This window comes from Ricinus communis, chromosome 5, assembly GCF_019578655.1.
Source record: "Ricinus communis isolate WT05 ecotype wild-type chromosome 5, ASM1957865v1, whole genome shotgun sequence".
NCBI classification, from domain to species: domain Eukaryota; kingdom Viridiplantae; phylum Streptophyta; class Magnoliopsida; order Malpighiales; family Euphorbiaceae; genus Ricinus; species Ricinus communis.
Window position 1 is genome coordinate 15271659 of NC_063260.1, and position 22229 is coordinate 15293887.

The window sequence follows — 22229 nt, forward strand, 5'->3', positions numbered from 1 at the left end:
AGTACAACATATTTCTACGCACCAATGGTGGGTGATCCCTTTACTAAACTAATACCAAGAGATGTTTTTCTTGCACATGTGAATTCTCTTGGATTGTGTAGAATTTAGATAAATTGATTCTTAAACATTGCTGAGGTTATATTGTACCATTTTAAATAAATAAAAATTATTATCATGTTCATGAATATTCTATATTCATTTTTATAGCATATACACATCACATATTACTTTGTTGAAAAGCTCAACAAAAGGATATAACACAGGTTTTAGATTGATTCATTCACACGAGTAATCTCCTCTGGCATTAAATTGCAAGAAGAAATGAGATATTATGTTAGGATTGTGGTCTCAAAAGAAAATGAGATGAAATGGTATCTATAAATATATTTGATTTGGATTGTTCACATCCAAAATAACTTATGAAAGACAAATTTAAATTCTCAGTATTAACTTGCTAAAAGTGAGAACTTAGAGAATTCAAGTTAGGCATTAAGTAGCGACTGAACTTAGATCTGTATAGTATTTTATTAAACAACATAAAAATAAAAATACTATAACACGTGATTCATACTATTTGTGCTTATTTGACCAAGAATGCAGTGGAAGGATAATCTCTTGTATCTCTACTGTGTGAGACTTTGAGGATAAAAAATATCATGATATGTGTACCCTTATATTTTCTACTGACGTTTATGTTTTATACTTAGTGTTTTGTTGTCTTAGCATATTATCTATAGTTATAGATGTTTGGACCTATAGAACATGTCTAGAAAAGTAGCTAAGTATAAATTACAAACCTCAAGTAAAAAAGGACAACCTTGTCCAGTATATTCATTGGCTAGCCAATTTTGTCGCTTAATAAAAGAATAACTCTAATATGAATATACAAAATATTGATATATACAAAACATGATATTTAAAGGATTAAGAAATGATATGATATCTCAATGAGACAAAGTCTAGAGCACCACGAGAATAGCTAATTGATTATTTAATTATTTTTATATAGCGTTGAAGCTACTATATTATACTAATATATGCATAGCGATATGCTTCCAAGTGCAGGTCTACTCGCTAGATTGCATAATCCATTTATTGGTACGAAAGTTCGTACATTGTTTACAATTCAAAGAAATTTACAATGAGATCTATCTATCATGTGTGAGTAGAAGATGTTGGAATTTGGCTCGAATCGCCCATGACAGGTTGACCTTAACCCATATTAATTGTAACTTATTTTATTAATATATTATAATAAAATAAATAACTTCCACAATCAAGAAAATACATCAAAACTATATTCTCTTTGATTTTTCCTAACAATTAAAAACTTTAGTTTTTGGATTGTGAACATTATATACGACTCCTTAATAAATTATGTTTGTGATACGGCACAAATCAATACATTATGAATCATCAACAGGTAGGTATTTTTCTTTTTAATTCTACATAGACTATAATATTTTATATTAATATTATTATAAATTAAATTATACATAACATAAAATAAAATTATTAAATATAAAATAAATAAAATAATCATTATATTCCATGAACAAATTACTAATTTCATATATAAATAAGATCCACTGTTGATATTGTAAGCATTAAATTCAACGGTTAACATGTATTATAAAATTCTAAGTCCAAAATATCTTACGGAAGAAGTTAAAAAATACACAACAACTAAGTAAAAAGATTAAACAAAAACAATCTGTCAAAAAATGAAATTAAACAAAAACCAGTGACCCACCATTTAACCGCTAAAAAAGCGCCACGTAAAAGATTTCGAAACCACATCCGTTCTCTTCAAAAGCCCACAGCAATTCTGCTATTCTCACTGCTTCACCACCACAATAAGTTCTCCGTGTTCTTCTTCTCTTGAGGTAAGTGCCTGCTCCATCTGCTTCTTTCTCTTCTTCTGCTTCTTAATTCAATTAACAAGTTTGAAAGATGCTTGAGCTAACTAGATACTTTTCTTCTCTCTGATGGAACTGGAATTGGCTTTGGAATTTAACCTAATTGTTGCTTTTCATTACGTCAATTATATATATGCATGTTGTATATAGTTTTATACTTGATTGAATATGCTAGTTTTTGTACTTGTATCATAGATAATCTTAAGATTGCTACTGTATGATTGAAATTCATTAGATATGCAAGTGTTTTCAAGTATGCAACAGAATAACAAGTGGGTCAACAATTTTAAATAAGAAGTTTGTGTATATTATTTTATTTTTATTTTTTTTTTTGGAATTCGTTTCTTTCTGCTTTCTAAATGTTTCTACTTGCAAATTGTATAAGCGGTAAGAGAAAAATGGCTGTTGCTGTAAACAACTCAGTGTTAGTTATTAGAGCTTAAGTATATTCTTTATACTCAATTCCGCTAGCCAATACTTAAAAACTTTTCGTATTTTAAAATTTTTGTGCACTCAAGTCAATCAGTGTTGTTTTATTCATGCTTCTCTCTTATTAAAGTGCTTATATATTTTTCTTCTATATCTACCAGATGGCTGCGTCATCAGCTTGCATTGTAATGAATAATGGTTTGTCAACCCATAATAATACCAAACAAAATTTTAGCAAAGTGGTCTATGGCAGGAATCATTTCCTTTCTTCTAGATTTCAATCGCTAGGTAAGACATCAAAAACACTTCTTGTAAGAGCAGCTTTGGACCGGAGCTCACATCATGGATTAAAGCAAGAAGGAAGAAGAGGTTTCCTAAAGAAGTTGCTTGGCAATGTGGGCATCGTTGCACCCTCTTTACTGGGAAGTGGGAAGGCATATGCTGATGATCAAGGGGTTTCTTCCTCCAGGATGTCTTATTCAAGGTTCTTGGAGTACTTGGACAAGGATCGAGTTAAAAAGGTTGATTTGTTTGAGAATGGAACTATTGCTATTGTAGAGGCCGTTTCTCCTGAATTAGGAAACCGGGTGCAAAGAGTTCGTGTACAACTGCCGGGACTCAGCCAAGAGCTTCTACAGAAGTTTAGAGAGAAAAACATTGATTTCGCAGCACATAATGCTCAAGAGGACTCAGGTTCCCTGCTATTCAACTTGATTGGAAATTTAGCTTTCCCTTTGATCTTAATTGGGGGTCTGTTCCTTCTCTCCCGACGTTCATCTGGAGGAATGGGTGGTCCTGGTGGGCCTGGTTTCCCCTTGGCCTTTGGTCAATCCAAGGCAAAGTTCCAAATGGAACCAAATACTGGTGTGACATTTGATGATGTTGCTGGAGTTGATGAAGCAAAGCAGGATTTCATGGAGGTGGTTGAGTTTCTAAAGAAGCCAGAGAGATTCACTGCAGTTGGGGCTCGCATTCCCAAAGGTGTTCTTCTGGTTGGTCCACCAGGAACTGGGAAGACTCTTCTAGCTAAGGCAATTGCTGGTGAAGCTGGCGTTCCATTTTTCTCCATATCAGGTTCTGAGTTTGTTGAGATGTTTGTTGGTGTTGGTGCCTCTAGAGTCCGTGATCTCTTCAAAAAGGCCAAAGAAAATGCACCTTGTATTGTATTTGTGGATGAAATTGATGCTGTTGGAAGGCAAAGAGGCACCGGCATTGGTGGGGGAAATGATGAAAGAGAACAGACACTTAACCAGCTATTGACAGAAATGGATGGTTTTGAGGGTAACACTGGTATCATTGTTATTGCAGCAACTAATAGAGCAGATATTCTGGACTCTGCCTTGTTGAGGCCAGGGCGGTTTGACAGACAGGTGAAAATATTACATCATAGTATTTTTTTTTTTTTTTTCTGATTTCTCTTTTATGGAAGAAATAGTCATCATAAAGCTTTGATGCAGGTGACTGTTGACGTTCCAGATATACGGGGAAGAACAGAAATATTGAAAGTTCATGCTGGCAATAAGAAATTTGATGCAGATGTTTCTCTTGATATAATAGCCATGAGAACACCTGGTTTTAGTGGAGCTGACCTTGCAAACCTCTTAAATGAGGCAGCTATATTGGCTGGTCGACGTGGAAAAACTGCAATTTCAAGTAAAGAAATTGATGATTCAATTGATAGAATTGTTGCTGGAATGGAAGGAACAGTAATGACAGATGGAAAGAGTAAAAGTCTTGTTGCCTATCATGAAGTTGGCCATGCTATTTGTGGGTAAGCAACATATTTCAACCACTGTAGATGTCTTTTAAAAGCTCCCCTCATAAGAGCTTTCTCCTCATTAGCTTCCTGTTTTAGAGTAGGTTTGGGCTTGTATGCTACTAAATATGCACAGGTGCAGTCTCTGCTTAGAAATTGTTATATTGTGTGAGTATTGATCCAGCTAGGAAATCAATGAGTTTTAGAAGTTGAACATGGAGGACTAAAATCAGGAAGATGATAAAATATTAATAAGAAAAAATAAAGAACTCGGAAATGATCTTAATTCTTAAGCAAATTTTACTGGCCAGAGCAATCAATTCTGGGAGAAAGTAAATGACTCCACTCAAAATCAATGAAGGATATGCAGCATCAAACAGTTAGAAACATAAATATGTTGCTGACCATTTTGAATCAGGATTAAGTTTTCTAAAATGTAATTATAGGTTTACTTTTTCTCCCTAGGGCCAAAATTTATGTCAGATTTGTGGTTTGGGGTAGATTGGTAAATCACTATTAATTGATACATGTCTAAGTTGTATAAATAAGAAAGAAAAAGTAAAGAATAGAGGAATCTGGATAGCCTAAATCTTTGTGGTAAAAGAAATTGAAAAAGAAAAGCCTAACAGTAGAGAATTTAAGCCGAGAACTTTGAAGCAATCGAAAGCAGAGAATCTAAGTGACATTTCTTTCCTGTGATTTTAATTTGTTTTTCAGAGGCTGAAAGTAAAATGGACTTAGTAAACTCTTTAAAATATTAAAGAAATTAGAACACAATTGAAAAAAATAAAATAAAATAACACTGATTACTTTGTTGTTGAAGTTTGCTTATGTTTTTCATTTTATCTGATTTCTTATGGGACTGCAAAATTGGTCGCCGAAATTTCTGAATATTTGTTTATTTGAATGTGTTAAATCTCTATTTTTTCCTCCAAAATTTGGGTAAGGGTGAAGAAAATCTCTGGATTTACTGTTTCATTTAATTGTTTGTTTGTTGTATCCAGATATGCTATTGAGATATCAGTATCTTTAAGAAATGAAATTACTAATTCTTTTTTATTTTCTTTTATCCAGAACTTTGACTCCAGGGCATGATGCAGTTCAAAAAGTCACCCTAATTCCACGTGGTCAGGCACGAGGTCTTACCTGGTTTATTCCTGCAGATGACCCAACATTGATCTCCAAGCAGCAACTTTTTGCAAGAATAGTTGGTGGACTTGGTGGCAGAGCTGCTGAAGAAGTTATCTTTGGTGAGCCTGAGGTGACCACAGGAGCAGCTGGTGATTTGCAGCAGATTACTGGTTTGGCAAAGCAGGTATAGAACATTGTTGATGTCTGCTTTTATTGAGGTTTCTGTTGAGTGAATCTTTTTTTTTCCTCTATTAATATTTGGAAACAAAAAATTATTTCTAAAAATCTCCAAAACCAGTGAACCAAACTGTTATAAGGCAAAGTTCAGCAAAAGCCACAAAATAAAAGGAAAGCAGCAAAGTGAGAAGCTTCTTGAAATCAGAAGAGATTTTAAAGAACTAGGTAAAGAAGGATATAATTCTTAGAGAAGCTAATGGTGATTGCAAGCTGAATATCACTTAGGATTAAACTAACAGCCTGAACAAGGATTCTAGGTGAGAAAGTGCAAAATATCAATTTAAATACTGGAGGCCGTAGCTTTTAAAATATTCTGATTTTAGAGGAGAGCTTGGTATCTCCACTATCTAGCTTTTTGTCCCAACTTTTCCTAGAGCTTCATTTTACACTTGCATAAACTATGGTTAAATTCTTGATCAAAAAAGAAGAAGAAAAAAAAAAAACTCTGGTTAAATTAATTATGGATGGGAAAACTATTGCTCTCGTCTTTCTGCATTTTTAGGTATTTATCAGATTGTTGTTTTGGCACTCGTTCGATTTGGAGTATGAAAATTATATCTCAAAGTGGCTGCTTTAATTTTTCCTGGCACGTACGAATTTCTTTTATCTGGCATCTTTTTTCTGAAAATGGACTTGGTTTGAATTAAGGATAATATTTATTAGTAGTGCTGGATATTCAGCCTGGTTTGAAATGATAGTTGCTGGGGTGTTTCGGATCCTGTCTATTTACCCCTGTGTGTAGCTCCAATTTTCTCTTTGTTGCATGTTTGGCTAAATGAATTTAATTGAAATAGAACATTATGACCTTATCTGTCACAGATGGTAACCACATTTGGAATGTCTGAAATCGGCCCTTGGTCGCTTATGGACTCATCGGCGCAAAGTGCTGATGTCATAATGAGAATGATGGCAAGGAATTCGATGTCAGAAAGGCTTGCGGAAGACATTGATTCTGCTATCAAGAGGTTATCAGATAGCGCATATGAGATTGCATTGAGCCACATTAGGAACAACCGCGAGGCGATTGACAAGATTGTGGAAGTTCTTCTTGAAAAAGAGACGATGACTGGGGATGAGTTCCGAGCAATTCTCTCAGAATTTGTCGAAATTCCTGCTGAAAATCGGGTGCCTCCTTCTGTATCCACTCCAGTGACAGTGTAATTATTATACATTGCATGTTTCACTTACACATCATACATCTTGAGTTAGTTGAATGTATAATTGTTAACTTTTGCCACGTGTAATTATTGATGTACTAATTTTTGTAATAAAATTGAAATTTATACTTCATAAAAATACGAAACAATTGTATTTATTGCTAAATTAGTTAAATCACCCGCCTGCTGCGGGTTTAATATTAAAATATAAATAAAGTCTTAATTTTATTACTATATTTTGTTAGTTTAATTGATGCATAAGTATGTTCTTAATGCATTTATAAATAAATTAGAGCTAAAAATATTATATGTGAATATGGTAATATTTTTAAAATACATTCTTTAAATTATTTTCAAAATCAATTATTTATTAAAATATACTTTTAATAATATTGTCCACAAAAAGATGAGGTTAATATTAATATCTTCATGGAACGTACAGCCTCCTCATATAATTAGGAAGCCTATAAGGAAAAAGAAAAAGAAAAATTAGTTTGCTGTTTATAAAAAAGAAAAAGAAAGCTAATTAAATTATTAATAATAAAGAGCATGAGCAAACTAGTTAATAATTTTGCTAAGTGATATTGCAAAGTGTTAATTATGTAGCTTGTGGTAACAGTTCTTGTTAGGTGAAAATGGGTTTGAGGAATAAAGAGGCAGTGAGGTGAGAATTACAGACAGCAAAGTATGGTTTTAAAATAGTTATACAAGTTTAAAAGGTTTTACAATAATTTAATCAGTGATAGACGGCCAGTGACGACTCAAGGCATACGCTATTAAAGCCTATGCCTAGGGCTCTAAGAAAATTGGAGACTCGAAAATTAGAAGTCTCAATTTTTAATATATATTATGTAGTTATTAATTTTATAGATTTCTGATTCTTTTAAAATTTAATTCTAATTTATAGAAACAATCTATTTGATAACTGTTAAAGTATTTTAAACTGAGAAAAGTAGACATCAACTGTATTATATAATTAAATTAAAACTGTTTAATGATGATAATTTAAAAAAAAAATAGATTTCTAAGATCGGATATACTTTCTAATGTAGTTTGCATTTATTTTCAAAATTAAAAATTATAAAAAATTATAGATAGAAAATAAAAAATATCAGTTAAAATATTAAATTTAATAAAAAAAATTATTTTTCCAAATGCATGAATAATTTGTAAAATAGAATTAACTAATTTCATTATAGTAGCTTTAACAAAAAAAATATTAAAATTAAAACTAATAAATTTTATTTACCTTCAATTATGTCAGAAAAAATAAATAATTTAGTTGTATTACTAATTGAAAAGGATTTATTTTCTAAATTCGAATATAAAAATTTAATCAATAATTTTACATTTGAAAAAAAGAAAAATAAGATATATTTATATTAGAAGAGCGACAAGTTAAATATTGTATAAAGTTACTATGAATGTTGAGCTGGCACTCTAGATGGCTAGATGGCGAGCATGCTTAGAGTCAAGAGAAGGCCGGAACAAAATTACAAATAGTCTTTTTAAACGGAACCATTTCACATGTTGCCAATATATTAATAAGATTTGTAGTGTAATTTACTGTTTGGCCAGCTTGTATACACCTACATGCGTCATTGGTTGGTTGTTGTACAAGGCATGTCATGAGTCATGAGAGAGGCAGATGAAATTACAAATTTAATTACATCAAACAGGCTCATTTTGTATGTACATGGTAAACATGTCACCGTTTCAGCCTTCTTTTTTTTTCTTAATTTCCTTTGCATCGCTAAAATGACATCGTTGTGGGTAAGAATGGAACAGCGTCGTTTTGCTTACAAAGAGTCTGGCGACGAGCTCCAAAATGCTAGGCACACGTGAAATGCACTGCTCAGTGCGCTGTTCACCGTTTTCCTCCTTTATTATACACTATTATTGATTTGAGGATTTATACTTGCTAAGAATCGAATTTATGCATTTCTTTTAACTAATTCTTACAAGTGTTTACGTGGAAGAATCTTTAGCAAAATGAAATTGAATATGCAAAAATCAAAATATTGCAAAAGAAACGGTCAAACATTTTGGTTTCTCCGGAACTCTTTTATATGGCCAAAAATAAGTTGAATATGCCGGCCATGCTTTAACGGCATATGCCCGTATGTTCAAACTCAAGAACTCCAAATTTATGTAGAAGCCAAGAATTTGACAAGAGTCTAGAGCATAGCCATGTTTAGAGAACGCATGCGGTCGGCTAATCGGTTTTAAATTTAGACTAGGGTCCCTTCCTCTTCCTTCTATGTGTGGACATGATTGTACTTGTTGAAGAGATGTGTGTTGCATAATTCATTTTAAGATTAGTGATTGCTAATTGCTAAACGATAAAACAAAAAAAAAATAAAAGTTAAGAATGATCTTAATGATTACTGAGCAATAATGTGACAGTAACTCGTAAGATGTTAAATAATTCATGCTCTATGTGGTAGTTCTAAGTTCTAACTGGATTTTGTTTTTCTTTTCTTATTGACGGTATATAATAAGAAGATGAAATGCCAAGTGAGACAAAATAAGAAAAAAAATAAAGCCAAAGAAAATAATAGGAAAGATAAGGGGGTCAAAAAGCAGCAATCTCCTGTTTAAATTAGGGCAAAATTGGAGGCAGATTTTGATACTACTATTAGTTCAAAGGGAATGTTTTAACATTTCTGTTGATTCATTAAATAACAGGTCAATCGTGAAGGTAATTTTGCAAATTTTGTTAAGTTACTGATTAAACTATACCTGCATTTTCTTTTCCATATAGGCACCGATGTCACATATCAACAATGTAAAGAAGATGGTGCCAGGTCTCATCTCCAGAGAAGAATATCTTTATTTCCGGCCATTTGATTCAAAGGTGTTGAGCTCTCCAATCCACTGCAAAATTCTCATTATCATCATCATCTTCATCATCAGTGGATGACTCTGCATTACTACTAGACATTTTCCCAGAAACCCCGGAATCTCTTCTGCGTTTTGCTGACCTAGCAGCTATCAACTCCATTTTCTTCTTTCTCAAAAATTCAACTTTTTCCCTATAGGTCCTAGTCAAACATAGAAACAGAACGGAAGGGGAAAATTTTTTAACAAACTGTTGAGATGAAAAAGTTGAGGAAATGTCATTGCTGTTTGACAAACTGAACTTACTTCTGCTCAACTGTTTCAGCCTCCTCTATCATTTCAGCTGCATCAATCTGCAGTTACAATGAAACGTATTACAAGAAAAGGTTTTAGCATAGGTAAATATGCTATGGCAAATTTTTACAGAAATTCTGAACTGACTGGTAACACTGACCTCCTCTTCTTCCAAACGATCATCCACTTCCTGCAAGTCCTCTTGGATCAACTTTTCAAATTCCTTGTACTCATCCCTAACCATTATTTAATATGCAGTCAAGGTTACTATTTGTCTTCCATGCAAATTTCAAAGAACTAGTTGGTGAAACATAAAACCCTGACAAGCAATAAATCAGAAGGAATAGAACATGAAGGTACATTGCATCAGCATTGCCTTATGACAAGTGTACTTTAATTTAAAAGGCATTCACATTAATGGTCTCATTCTAAACTTTCCAGGCGTAGCTTAAATGTACCTTCACTGAGCCTTCTAAAGCATTTTAAAAGGGAAAGTCAATCAAAACTTACAAAGTTATCCAGACTGAAACTTCCAATATAGCAGTGACCTCTAATAAGATTACTTATGATTTTTGCTATGAAGAGGAAGGACACACCCGGTGCACAAAGTGCTCCCCAGCTAGTCCAGGGACTGGGAGAGGGTGGGCTGATGCAGGACAAGAACACTATTATAAACTTGATTCTTAAATTGGAATTCTATTGTTATTAAGAATATTTAAAAATTATATTAGTTATGTCCTAATTAATAATTACTATTTGTTTAGGATTTTCCAGATGGTACTATTAGTTTATAACCCTATTAATTTAAAATTCTTAATCATAGTAATATAGAATTATATTCTGCTCAACTAATACCTAGGTTTTTAATGGTTTATTCAGTTTTTCATAGGAGTTTAATTAAATTATAGCAGTGTTGCTACTTTGAGTTGTGTGATGCAATCCTCCTATCCTAGGTGTGATGCCCAAGAAACCTTGGCGTGATGTCCAAGTACTTCTAAGTGTGACTCTTAGAAATTTTCTATCTTTTCTTTGTTTCTACATATTCAGATCTAAAATCCTGCAATTAAATTCATAACAGCTCCTGAATTCCTATACTTTCTGCAAATCAACGTAGAAACATTTATTCTAAAGCTGTCCCAGATCAGTTTGATATCCGAGCCCAATATCTTAGTGGTGTGATGTTTTGATTTTCATTAAATATGGGGATATACGATTTAGAATTTCCCGGTAATATTTTGTGAATGGATTGATTCTATTGAATTTTACTTTGACCGCTACAACTTCAAAGAAGAGCATAGGGAGAGGTTTGCATAGTGGTAATTGATAAGAGTTGCAAAACCATTTTATGATTGTATAGCATTGAGTATGACATGCAACTACAGAGATAACTGCAAATTAATTTGGCAAGAGATGATAATAAAGGTTCAAGACAAATTTTGTCAAAAACCACGTGAAAGTCAAATGATAGTAGCATGCCAACAACTAGCTATTTGAACTGATTTGAAGAGCTGAATTCCTTTAATCAAGAGCATGAAACAAATTTGTTTCAATTGAATGATGGATGAATTCAATTGTTTGATCAGTTGATTGCTAAAATGAAATAAATAAAAGCTAAGTTGAATATGGCACTTAAGATATTATACAGAAAGCTAACTCAAGAAGCCATTCCTAACAAATTCTTCCTCAAGAGTTGGCTGTAATGGCTGATCAAGAGTTTGAAAACAGCCGGAAGGTCAATAGTGCAGAACCATGTATAAGTTCAGAAATTGAGGAGGCAAAACACTAGGGATTAAAATGGGTAGGATATGGATGGGGTAGTGCTATACAGTACCTATACCCAAAAGGACGTATGTTTACCCATAAGTGTACTCATACCATTTGGATAACAAAATTGATAAACCCATCCCTATCATCATAAAGTTTCAGGTAACCTATTACCCAAATAGTTATCAAAATACAATAAGACTTTTATAAAATAATACTCTTGAGACTAAATAATATTATTTAAGAATTATTTTGTTTATCAATAAATGAATAATTTATTAATTTATTAATTTATTAATATTTACCAATTTAACAAGAGTTTTATGTTTTAATTATTTATATATGCATTTTTTTACCAAAATTCATGTATAAGTTATTAATAAGAAAACAAAAACAAAATATGGTCAAAAGTTAGTGTTCACATACATAGAATTCAAAAGCTTATCATATACATACAATTTAAAAATCTTATAATTTCCGAATCTTTTTCCTTAAAGGATTCTCATCTGAAAGGTGAAAGGATTGAGGGAGTATAAAAATAAGCATCCCTCTTCAAATCAAAAAGATATACAACAATGGGTTCAAACAAACTTATATACAATTCATTCTCTTATCAAACCAACAAACAAATTATTGAATATTAGAATGAATGAATTGAAAAAATAAAAGTTGTCTAGAAAAAATGTACCTTAATATTATGAAATTTATATATTACTTTTTATGTATTTGATTAATTATTAATTTATATTTTTGTTACTCTCTAAAGAATTTGAAAAATATTATTATATTATGCATTGTCGAGACTATTAATTTAGTACATTTGCCCAAGTCAGGATCAAAAGATTTGAGGTTATTAATTCATTGAACATTTGTACATAAAAAAACTTGAGTAAATTAAAATATCAAGTACATAATTAACGTATAATCTCATTTAACTAGGAAAATAAATATCATATTTAAAAAAGCCATATTAATGAAAATGAAAAAACTAGTAAAGCATCATAAGAGTAGTTGAATAATTAAATAGTTTTTTCTAATTCTCTAAATACAACATATTAGATAATCAAAATTAATAAATTTAGTTATAAAATCCCTAATATTGTGCATCTAACTCAAAGGAAAAATATTTCAAGTAGGGTACACGTATACTATTTTTACCTTACACCCAACACAATTTTTTCTTGTATCGGTTTACCCATTTCACTACCAGTCAATTCGGATATTACCCGCATGGAAACTTACGGATAGGGTACAAATTGTCATCCCTAAAAACAACAAGCTTTTGATGACAAAAGTATTAGTTTATAATTCTCTAGTTTAGGATTCCTAGCCCTAGAGATTTTGAATTAGATTTTGTTCTACAAATACCTAGGTTTGTAATGGTTGTTTATTTTCAGTTTTCCAGAGTTGAATTTAACAAAATTACAGTAGTGTTGCTATTTTGAGGCATGTGATGCAATTCTTCTACCCTAGATGTGATGCCAAAGAAATCCTTATGTTTGATGTCCAAGTACTTCTAATTGTAACTCCTAGAAATTTCTTATCTTCTCTTTGTTTTCTACATATTCAGATCTGGACATGTGCAATTAAATTCAGATTTTAGCTTCTAAATTGACATATTTCTGCAAATCAACTTAGAGAAGTTTACCCTCAAGCTATACTACATCATGGGCGCATAGCTGCATATGGATACAACCTTCCATTTTCATTTCTGCGAAGAGGCGGTTCCCATGTTATACTAAAAGAAGTATATGAGATAAAACTTACTTGACATCTGGCTTAACAAGCTTAATGCCACGAGCACGCAAGTCAGCTTCCTTGTCATCAAAGAAGCCTTCAGGAAGAGCTCCTTTTACTTGCTTCATGTATCTACTACCACCAGTAATATCCACTGTATGCACAAACTCCCTGGCGCGCCCAGTGTTTTTTGTCTCCATATCATTACCACTAGATCCATCCATCTCATCTTCCAAGAGACTCTCCACCTTTGTATAAGCAGAGTTTCCTGACTTTTTATGTGAATTCGAATTAACCGGCTTTGCTGTATCTGTAAGAACAAGATTTACTTTCGAATAAAAAGTCTGAGGACAAGCCTCGTCAAATACTTTATGTGAAGTAAGACATTTCATGTGATACATTATCACATTAGAAAGTATTGCAATTAGAGGTGTTTCCTTGTGCCCAAGTGCTATTAACTAAGACTTCAAGAAAATTTTGGCAATCATAAAAAGGAATAGGGATCAAAAAAATTGGTCATCATATCATAATATTAGCATCTCTGATGGTTCCTACACCTGTCATGTTCCTTGGATCAATTAAAGTGGTATTCAAGCTCTTAATTTTTGCAACTTTAGCTGTGGCAGACTCATGAAGGATCACCATTGACTAAATTTGAAATAGTCTTTTCTAGTGTAGTAGAAGGCAATCTATGCCTTATTCTCAATTTTGAACCTGTCTATTCTAACCAGTAAACAATTTCCTTTATGCATAACCATTGGATGAACTATATATTGTCAACCAAAAATTAGCATTCATAACAGCAGGAAACTCAAAATAGAAAAAAAAAAAAAAAAGAGGATTTCAAGTCACTTTCCCAATCAGAAAATGGTAAGCCACAGGTTATCTTCTCCGACAAAAGTGTGTAGATTAAAGTCTTGAGATGAACTATATAAATGCTCAAATAGTTGAAGGTTGAAAACATTTGAATAGAGGTCGATGTCAAGTCTAGTTAGGATGGACTATATTTTTAGTGGTTTTTTATTTGGTACAAATGCAAACTTAACTTAAATGATAAACTTTTTCATGTATTGATCCCAAGACTGTGGCTGGAAAAAGAGTAAGTGCTGGATATCAAACCTGGCTTAAAAGAACACTATAAAATGAGGGACAAAAGAGTTACAAGTACCTAGGCAATCCAAAAGCAACAGTATATAGGATAAAAGGCAATAATATCCAAGTAACAGAGTACAATGGCTGCTAAAATGAACCTATCTATAGGTGTCTGATAAATCTGACATCAATATGATAAAATAAGCAGATTAGTGAGGCAATAAGAGAACATGGATTTACCCTAACAAGTGTATGAATTCTTAATAAGAAATGATGAACTTCGTGACTGTGCAATGAAAAGACTAAAAGAAAAACTTGACCAAGAATTACCAATGCACAAACCAAGGAAAAATTAAACAACCCAGCATAAGGGCGAGTATGGTACTTCAACCAATAAAAGTTATTTTTAGACTTCCAATCCTTCAAAGGCCCTGTAAGCAAATCTTGAACATTTTCATTCTATAATTTAATCTACAGATGATATAATTCAAAATATATATATCTATATATTTAAAACGTTCTACTCACTGAACAAGTAACATTGACATCCCGCACAGCATGTGCTGGCTGATTGTTATGTCACTACTTGAGTATAATAATTCAAAGATCTTTCTGCTTTCCAATACTTGACCAGATTTAAAGTATCTAAAACCTCTTTAAGAACAAGCATATAATCTCCCCTAACTTATATTTACTCCAGGAACTTCAGAAGGATAACAAAGAGGTACATACCAATCTTTTGTCTCTTGGCCTCAGGGTCATCAAAAAAGTTTGGAGGAAGCACAGATGAGGATTGGTGCTTGGATGATTTGGATGAGGGTTCCGGCATTTTATCACCCAACTCCACATAATGTGCATGCTTAGGTAAAGTTGTCTCTGTCTTATGGGTGTCAAAAAAATCTGCAGGAAGCACAGAGGATGACTGAGGTTTGGTCAATCTTGTTGAGGGTTCAGATTTTGTATCATGCAACTCTGCATCATTTTCATACTTAGGTCTAGTATTCTCCTTATGGGCTTCAGGTTTTGTGCTGTTAACGCGCAAATGTCCAGCTGCATTTTTAATATTATTTATTGCCTGCCCCAGAATAATCCTCATGTCAGTAAACAAAAACCAAGAGAAAAGAAATTAAGACATAAACCTTTTAAGACAAAATAATATTGCGGCTAGGTTTTGTTTACTCAGAGGAACAATAAACATTTCAATACATATAACTGGAAAATTAAAAAATGAAACGGTTCAGTTTTGTTTTACTCCTTTCATATTATGTCCTACATATCTTCAACCTCTAAATCACATCTCTCTCTTATTTCTTCTGTAATAAAATCCAGTTTTTTTTTATGTATTAAATAAAATGATAAAATTCTACAGAGAAGAAATTGCATTTTCCCAACATAAAGACATGGCGAACAAGAAAGAGATACTCAAAAACCACAGTTCAAAATATTCAATGATACATAAATAGAAGCACCTTTGAAGTCGCACGAATCTAAAGAACATTGACCAATGTGTTATTATATTGTGTGTTGGCAAACAAACATGTGGATTTTGATGGGTAGTTTTGCATAGATATTTCAGCTCTTAAAAAAAAAAGTTATACACATACGAAACAAATAAGAGTGAATGACCTCATGATGTTTACGAGAAGCTTGGTGTGCGGCCCACAAGGATTCAGATTTCAAAACAACATTACAAATCCTACATACAGGTTGATCTGATTCATTGTACCTGATGAAATTAAACTCAAGTTTGAGTCATTTAATACAAGAAGAATAAGCAACTAAGAAAAAACTTTTTCATATAGAACTCATAGTCTAAAAGTAATTGGGGATTACCTAACAAGAGGGGAATCGATTCGTTTGTCTTTCTTCTGGGCGTTTAGCTTAGCACGAAATAATGCCTTTTTCTTGGCTGCAGCATCCATTTATTGATACCCCAAACGGCGATTGCTTGCTTTCTGAGTCGGTGTCTGTTGTTGGCTTGTCGATTGAGCGAGAGCTATAATAATAAATTTAGTTCCTTTGTTTTCCTATTCACAAATCAGAACTACTGGCGAAATTGCTGGTGGTCATGAAAACGAAGGGAAAAAATTGATTGATAGTGAGAAAGAGAGGATAAGTTTTGAGGAAACAGGTCTTTCTTTTTTTTTCCTTTTTGTTTCAAACTATTCTAGCAAACTGATCTTTTGAAATTTTTAAATTAAAATTCTATCAAATGAATAAAGATTTATTATGTTTATGAGCTGATGTAGAAAAAGTGTTTTTATCTCATTTTTGTTCAACAAAAAGACTATATAATGAATTGGGTTTTATGTACTTTAATTAAATATTAAATTTATTTCAATTTAAACTGGATTTTATATTTTTCATAAAGCATATTAAATCCTAAAACATATTATAATTTATATAAAAATAACTTACTATCAACCTTTGAAGTATATTAAAATATACTTAAACCCCTTCTTTTTAGAAAAGTACATAAAGTTTGTCAACCTTATCAAGTTGAAAATATTTCTACTACTGTATTAAAGATTTTAAATTATTTATTTTTAATTTATGTTCATGAGATCTAATAAATGTATTTTTAATTAATTATAAACTGTGAAAATTTTAGTTTAGTTAAAAATCATATCCATAAAATTTATTAATTATAAAATAAAAAGTATATGTCATATAATATAAAATAAATTAAACAAAGTACCAATTTTTTGTTTTTAGTTTATTTAATATTTTATTTTATTCAAAAATTACATTAATATATGTTGAAACTTAAGGGTATCAACATATCTTATTATTGATGATTTGCAACAATAGGGTATCAAAAAACTCTTATTTGATGATTTACAAATAATTTATTGTTTAATTAATTATTGTTAAGAGTTTTTGTATTTCAAAAAATCAAAAGATCATTGTGCGCAAAGAAAAAAGCACAAACAAGGCATCTTCCAGCCATGACACTACTAATGCTCTCGCAACAGCAGCCCTTCTCAAATTATTAAGAAAACAAAAGTTCTCACATCTTGAACATGCCACTCCGACCAAAAGGTACTCGCAACTGCGACCAGTAAGTTATCTCGCGACAGATTATGACCTTGAAGTTAGGACTCTTGAGTGTTCATTGTCGTTTGCTTAGTACCCCCGTGATATGAGAATGTCACTCTCGCACCAAACTTTATGGCTCCCATAACAATTCAAGATGAGGAATTCGTTAAGATGCAAAAGCCCTCTTGCAGTTTGGGCGTGCCACTGTGACAGATGACAAACGCGTCCATGATAGCAAGTCTCGAACTCCGCGAGTCATTCGGCAAATATAAATCAATTTTGAATGTATCGACCCCGCTACACTGCATTTGTTACGGTATTTGAAGAAGCATTAAATGAAGCACCTAGGACCATTTTTCACAGGGATATTGGAGAGTATTGGACAACATTATTTCACCGCTCACTTCAATAGCTAAATAGCAAAAAGATAAGTAGAAAAAAATTGTGTTATGTATGAATTGTGTACTTGTTTGTCTTTTGGTTATACCCTAATTTAGGGCTTTGAGCTTTTTCTAGTCCTACTCGAAATGAGACGATTTATACGAGGAACTCCTAATCCTATATAAATTTATCTTGTTCAATATGTCATATTTCTAGAATATTCATGTATCTTATTAAGATATTCTGCTTGAATTTAAGTAACATAAGTTTTTAATAAAACTTACTGTGCTCGGTTTATTTATGATTATTATTATTATTCTCCCCTTCTTGTGTAAAAGTCTTTATGCTTAGTTATGTTGTAACTATTTTACTCTAGTCTAAATTATTTTCATGAGACACAAGCCCTTGAAGGCAACTAGAGACTAATAACTTGTGTGATTGATGATATGTGTTCTGATTTATTCGAACATTTTTTTCTCATCTCAACTTATTTTCTTTCCTTGCTATTTTACCTATTCTTCCACAAATTAAGGGTAATTTATATATATATTAATTTTTGAGACTTAAAATTTTTTTGATGTGTGCTTAATTTTTAATACATAGAATTATTGTCTTGACATGTGTACTTATTTTTGACACATAGGATTCAAGTTTATGTGTAATTTTATAATTTTTTTTATTAATTTACTGATCAATAAATTATATTTCTAATTAAATATTCATTCTAATCCTAAAAGATAACATATTAATAATAAATTAATTTCCTGATTAGATAATGATTATTTTTAAAAAATAGTATATTAATTATACTTTTATATTACATTAACTAATAAATTAGTTTTTTTAATACTCAATAATGAGTCTAATTATAGAAAATAAAGTTTTAAAATATTATATTCATTAATAAATTAATTTTTGATTATATAATATTTTCTAATTCTAAAAAATAATAATATCAATTATATTGATAGTATTAATTTATTTAGTATTAGAATTAATAAATAAATATCTTAAAAATAATTTTTATATTATTGCACCAATAAAAAATTCTAAAAAATTTTAGGACATTTAAAATTAGTTAGTTTGCTATTACTTTTTTAAATACTATAAATCAATATTAAATATTAAAAATTTATTAAATTATATCTATAAACTTAATTTTATAATCAAAATAATAATAACGATCGTGTAAGGCACGAGTAAACGACTAGTTAATATAAGATATAGGTTAAATAAATAATTAAATATATTACTAGGAGATCCTATAGTTCTGCCTCTCACCATTGGCAAGTTTCTTTTTATAGTCATAATATATATAAAAGCACAAAAGGAGAGGGAGACAAGCAAATCTACCGACGGTACCTTATGATTAGTATTGTTAAGATTGGTTGATTTGGTCTTTAACTAATTATTAGCCTAAGTCTTTTCATGACTATAGACACCCTTGATTTTAACCTTGACAATTAGATTGAGTGGTTCTAATGTTAGTTTTTCAGGTGTCTTTTTTGAAGGAATCAATTTCATCTTAGTTAGATCAAGATCCAACTCCTAAATTGTGACCGTAACATTCATATTCATATGATCGTTGAAGGTGAAGGAAAGATAACAACTGCGAGCCAAGGAATCACGCTCTCAAGAAAGTGAAAAATAAAGGTAATAGAGATAGCAGTTAGCTTCATAACCGTGACCAAGTTCACTATTTCGAATCATCTATTTTAGGTAGACTACAATGGCGCTAAAGCTCTCGAGATCGCGAACTCATACACGTTAGGAAGACCGCTAACAGTTATCTCTGATATCACAAATTGCAGTGTGCTACGTGGATTATAGTTGTTGCTACTTTAAGTATCGAAACCGCGACTGTACTCTAAAAGTGCATTTAATTCACTATCTATAGCCTTAAGCAGTTTTTTGGCCTATAATCATAATGTAATATCTCTGTTGCTTTAAGGGCAATAAATTTTTCTTTTTAAGGAATATTTATGGTTGATCAACAACTTTCATTATGCTATATTAATTGCATATTTCTTTTACACTTTCTTTAATATTTTTATATATGTCTAACCTTGAAAAAGGTTGTTAAAGAGCTTTGAATGCTCTTATTAAGGTTTAAGTGTTAGCCTAAACACTTAGGTTGGCCTTGAGAAGAGTTATTTTCGAGAAAAGGTCCATTCCCTCAATATCATAATCAAGTTAACCAGGTTGGATCATGAGTGAATAAAAATTTGAAAATATCAATAGCAGTTACTTATCGTAAGTAAAACTCTTGCGAGAATTGTGTGTTAGCTATAAAACACAAGTTGTAAAGTTTGGTGTGAGTCAAAATACTAAGTTGAGGGTGAGCTTGGAAAAACTCCATTTTAAGTGTATATTGAGGTAGTGGAATGCCCAATTGAAAATTGAAGAGTGGATATAAAATTGATTAATACCTGAAGCAATATAAACCTTGTGTTTATCTTCTCTAACCCTTTTACTTATCAAATTTTAATATGTCACTATTCTTCCATTCACCAATTCAACATCTCATTTTTTGTTCATATGGTAAAATAATAATTAAATATAATTTAATATGAAAGATAATAAATAGTAATAGTATAAGGATCTAATTTATATAAAGATAAGTCTTTAAAATATTATAGATAAAAAATTACAATAAGTAAAATTCTAATAGAGTTAGAATTTTAAATCAACAATGATTCTAATCTTAAGAAATAATAATTATATTAACTAATAAATTAATTTTTTAACTAATTATACAATAGTTTTTAATTCTAAGAAATATTATATAGAGAATAACGAATCCATCTATTAATAAGAAAAGTTACTAATATCTCCCTAAGATTTGCCATAATTTACAACTCCAATCCTACATTTCTAAAAGTGAAATTTGATTTCGTTAACTATTGGCCTCCTCCGTTTATAACCGTTAATTGAAATGTTAGTGCTCGAGAAAATAACTTATTTAGTCCTATATAACATGAATTAACTGTCCAACTCCAAATATTTTTATGTCTCTTTTCCTCTCTCTTTCTCTCTCTCCCTATCAATTAAGGGTTTTAAATCCATAAAAATTTATGATTTTTTTATTTAATCTCTTTTTTCTTTCTTTTTTAGTTACAACCATTCATCGTGATAGCAAGATCATTCTCATTGTTTTTTTCCTTCACTTGTTTCTCCTCTCGATGGCGCGCTCCATTGTTGTTGTTGTTACCACCATCAACCACATTGCATTTGTTAGTTTGAGGTAATCTATTTATGGTGGAGGCATTGTTGTTCTCTACAATAAGGATCTATCCCATTTTATGGCGGAGATGGGTAGCAGTGGTGGATGGAAGTGGTAGTGGTGAAATAGACAGTAATGGAGACACTGTTTAAATCTCTTTGATTTTAGTGGTAATGACAATAGTATGTAGCAGCGGCAAATAGGCGGATTTAGTGATGATGACTAATGGATTTGATGGTAATGGCGGTGGTGGGTGGGTTTGGTGCCTAGTATAGATGGTTCTGATTTAGCAGCGATGAGTGAATTTGGGTTTGACAGAGACCAATGGTGGATTTAGATTTGGGTTTGATTTGAAGAAGTATTATAAAGACAATAATAAATTCAACTATTAATATTAGGTTTAATTCTAGAAGTTAGAACATTTTTGAGATTTTAGTCATTAACTATAATTAAGTTTAATTGTAGAGGTCTAGAAAATATATAATAAAACATAGATATGTATGTATTACATATGTATATTTATCCTATGTATGATACATATTTGGATTAATTATAGTTTAATTTAATATTCTTATAAAAAACTATTATCATTTTATCTTTATATTAATATTAACTATTTAAGATTTTAATAGAAATTAAAAAAGAAAAACATTAGCAAATATTAATTGTTATTTTAATATAATATAAGTATTAATTTTATGTTTTTACTTAAATTTAAAAATTTGATTAAAATATTAAATATAATTAACTATATTAAAATTAAAATTAAATATAAATTATAATCAGATTCAAACTGTAAGTACGTCAATTTATAGTATAAAAAATTATATTAAAACTTAATAAATATTTTATTTTTAGATATTTTATTTTAATATTAATTTATTTTTAAAAAAATACTTATGATGATAAATTTTAAATAGATAAATTTTATTTTTAAATAATAATTTATCAAATAGTTAATATTTATGTGTGTATAATATATGAGTGAAAAAAAACTAACTTATTAAAAGTGAGCCAAGTTGCTGCGATAATGCATAACTAATTCAAGCAAAAAGGAAGTCTATCTAATGACTGCAGAATATAATAAAAAATAGTGCCGCAATTGGATACAAAAGCCTAGGAAAAAGAATCATGCTAACAAAAAAATAAATTATCAAATAAAAGAAAGAAGTAATTTAACTAATATCTTTATTAATAAAAATTGAAAAATATTTGTTTAACATAAATCA

The 22229-nt window shown here is 30.8% G+C and overlaps 2 protein-coding genes across 3 annotated transcripts; one reads left to right on the top strand and one right to left on the bottom strand.

Annotated features, from left to right (window-relative positions):
• The first annotated feature begins 1735 nt into the window (after window positions 1–1735).
• On the top strand, window positions 1736–6770 carry LOC8277798 (ATP-dependent zinc metalloprotease FTSH 2, chloroplastic). Of its 2 annotated transcripts, XM_002520327.4 has the most exons (5): window positions 1736–1886; window positions 2510–3718; window positions 3806–4119; window positions 5179–5419; window positions 6292–6770. In XM_002520327.4, exons 2-5 carry the CDS (start codon window positions 2510–2512, stop codon window positions 6631–6633), a joined length of 2106 nt encoding a protein of 701 aa, XP_002520373.1. In that variant the 5' UTR covers window positions 1736–1886; the 3' UTR covers window positions 6634–6770. The 2 variants fall into 2 exon arrangements, with proteins under 2 accessions (XP_002520373.1, XP_048230099.1); XM_048374142.1 differs by lacking the exon at window positions 1736–1886 and having other exon boundaries at window positions 1979–3718.
• Window positions 6771–9196: 2426 nt separating this feature from the next.
• LOC8277797 (protein ABA AND ROS SENSITIVE 1) lies at window positions 9197–16547 on the bottom strand. The gene is made up of 7 exons (XM_002520326.4): window positions 16191–16547; window positions 15984–16083; window positions 15090–15432; window positions 13296–13575; window positions 9925–10000; window positions 9777–9823; window positions 9197–9673 (listed from the first exon to the last, which is right to left on the bottom strand). The coding sequence occupies exons 1-7, from the start codon at window positions 16277–16279 to the stop codon at window positions 9481–9483; spliced, it is 1128 nt and encodes a 375-aa protein (XP_002520372.2). The 5' UTR covers window positions 16280–16547; the 3' UTR covers window positions 9197–9480.
• Between the last annotated feature and the right edge of the window lie 5682 nt (window positions 16548–22229).

What these genes read in the sequence shown, in the direction of transcription:
- LOC8277798 (XM_002520327.4), top strand. Translation starts at nt 2,510, where the DNA reads ATGGCTGCGTCATCAGCTTGCATTGTAATGAATAATGGTTTGTCAACC. An exon ending in CAGGGCGGTTTGACAGACAG is followed by an intron (nt 3,719 to 3,805) that starts GTGAAAATATTA and finishes GCTTTGATGCAG; the next exon opens with GTGACTGTTGACGTTCCAGA. An exon ending in TTACTGGTTTGGCAAAGCAG is followed by an intron (nt 5,420 to 6,291) that starts GTATAGAACATT and finishes TATCTGTCACAG; the next exon opens with ATGGTAACCACATTTGGAAT.
- LOC8277797 (XM_002520326.4), bottom strand. Translation starts at nt 16,279, where the DNA reads ATGGATGCTGCAGCCAAGAAAAAGGCATTATTTCGTGCTAAGCTAAAC. An exon ending in ATCGATTCCCCTCTTGTTAG is followed by an intron (nt 16,084 to 16,190) that starts GTAATCCCCAAT and finishes TAATTTCATCAG; the next exon opens with GTACAATGAATCAGATCAAC. An exon ending in GCTGAAACAGTTGAGCAGAA is followed by an intron (nt 9,674 to 9,776) that starts GTAAGTTCAGTT and finishes ATGTTTGACTAG; the next exon opens with GACCTATAGGGAAAAAGTTG.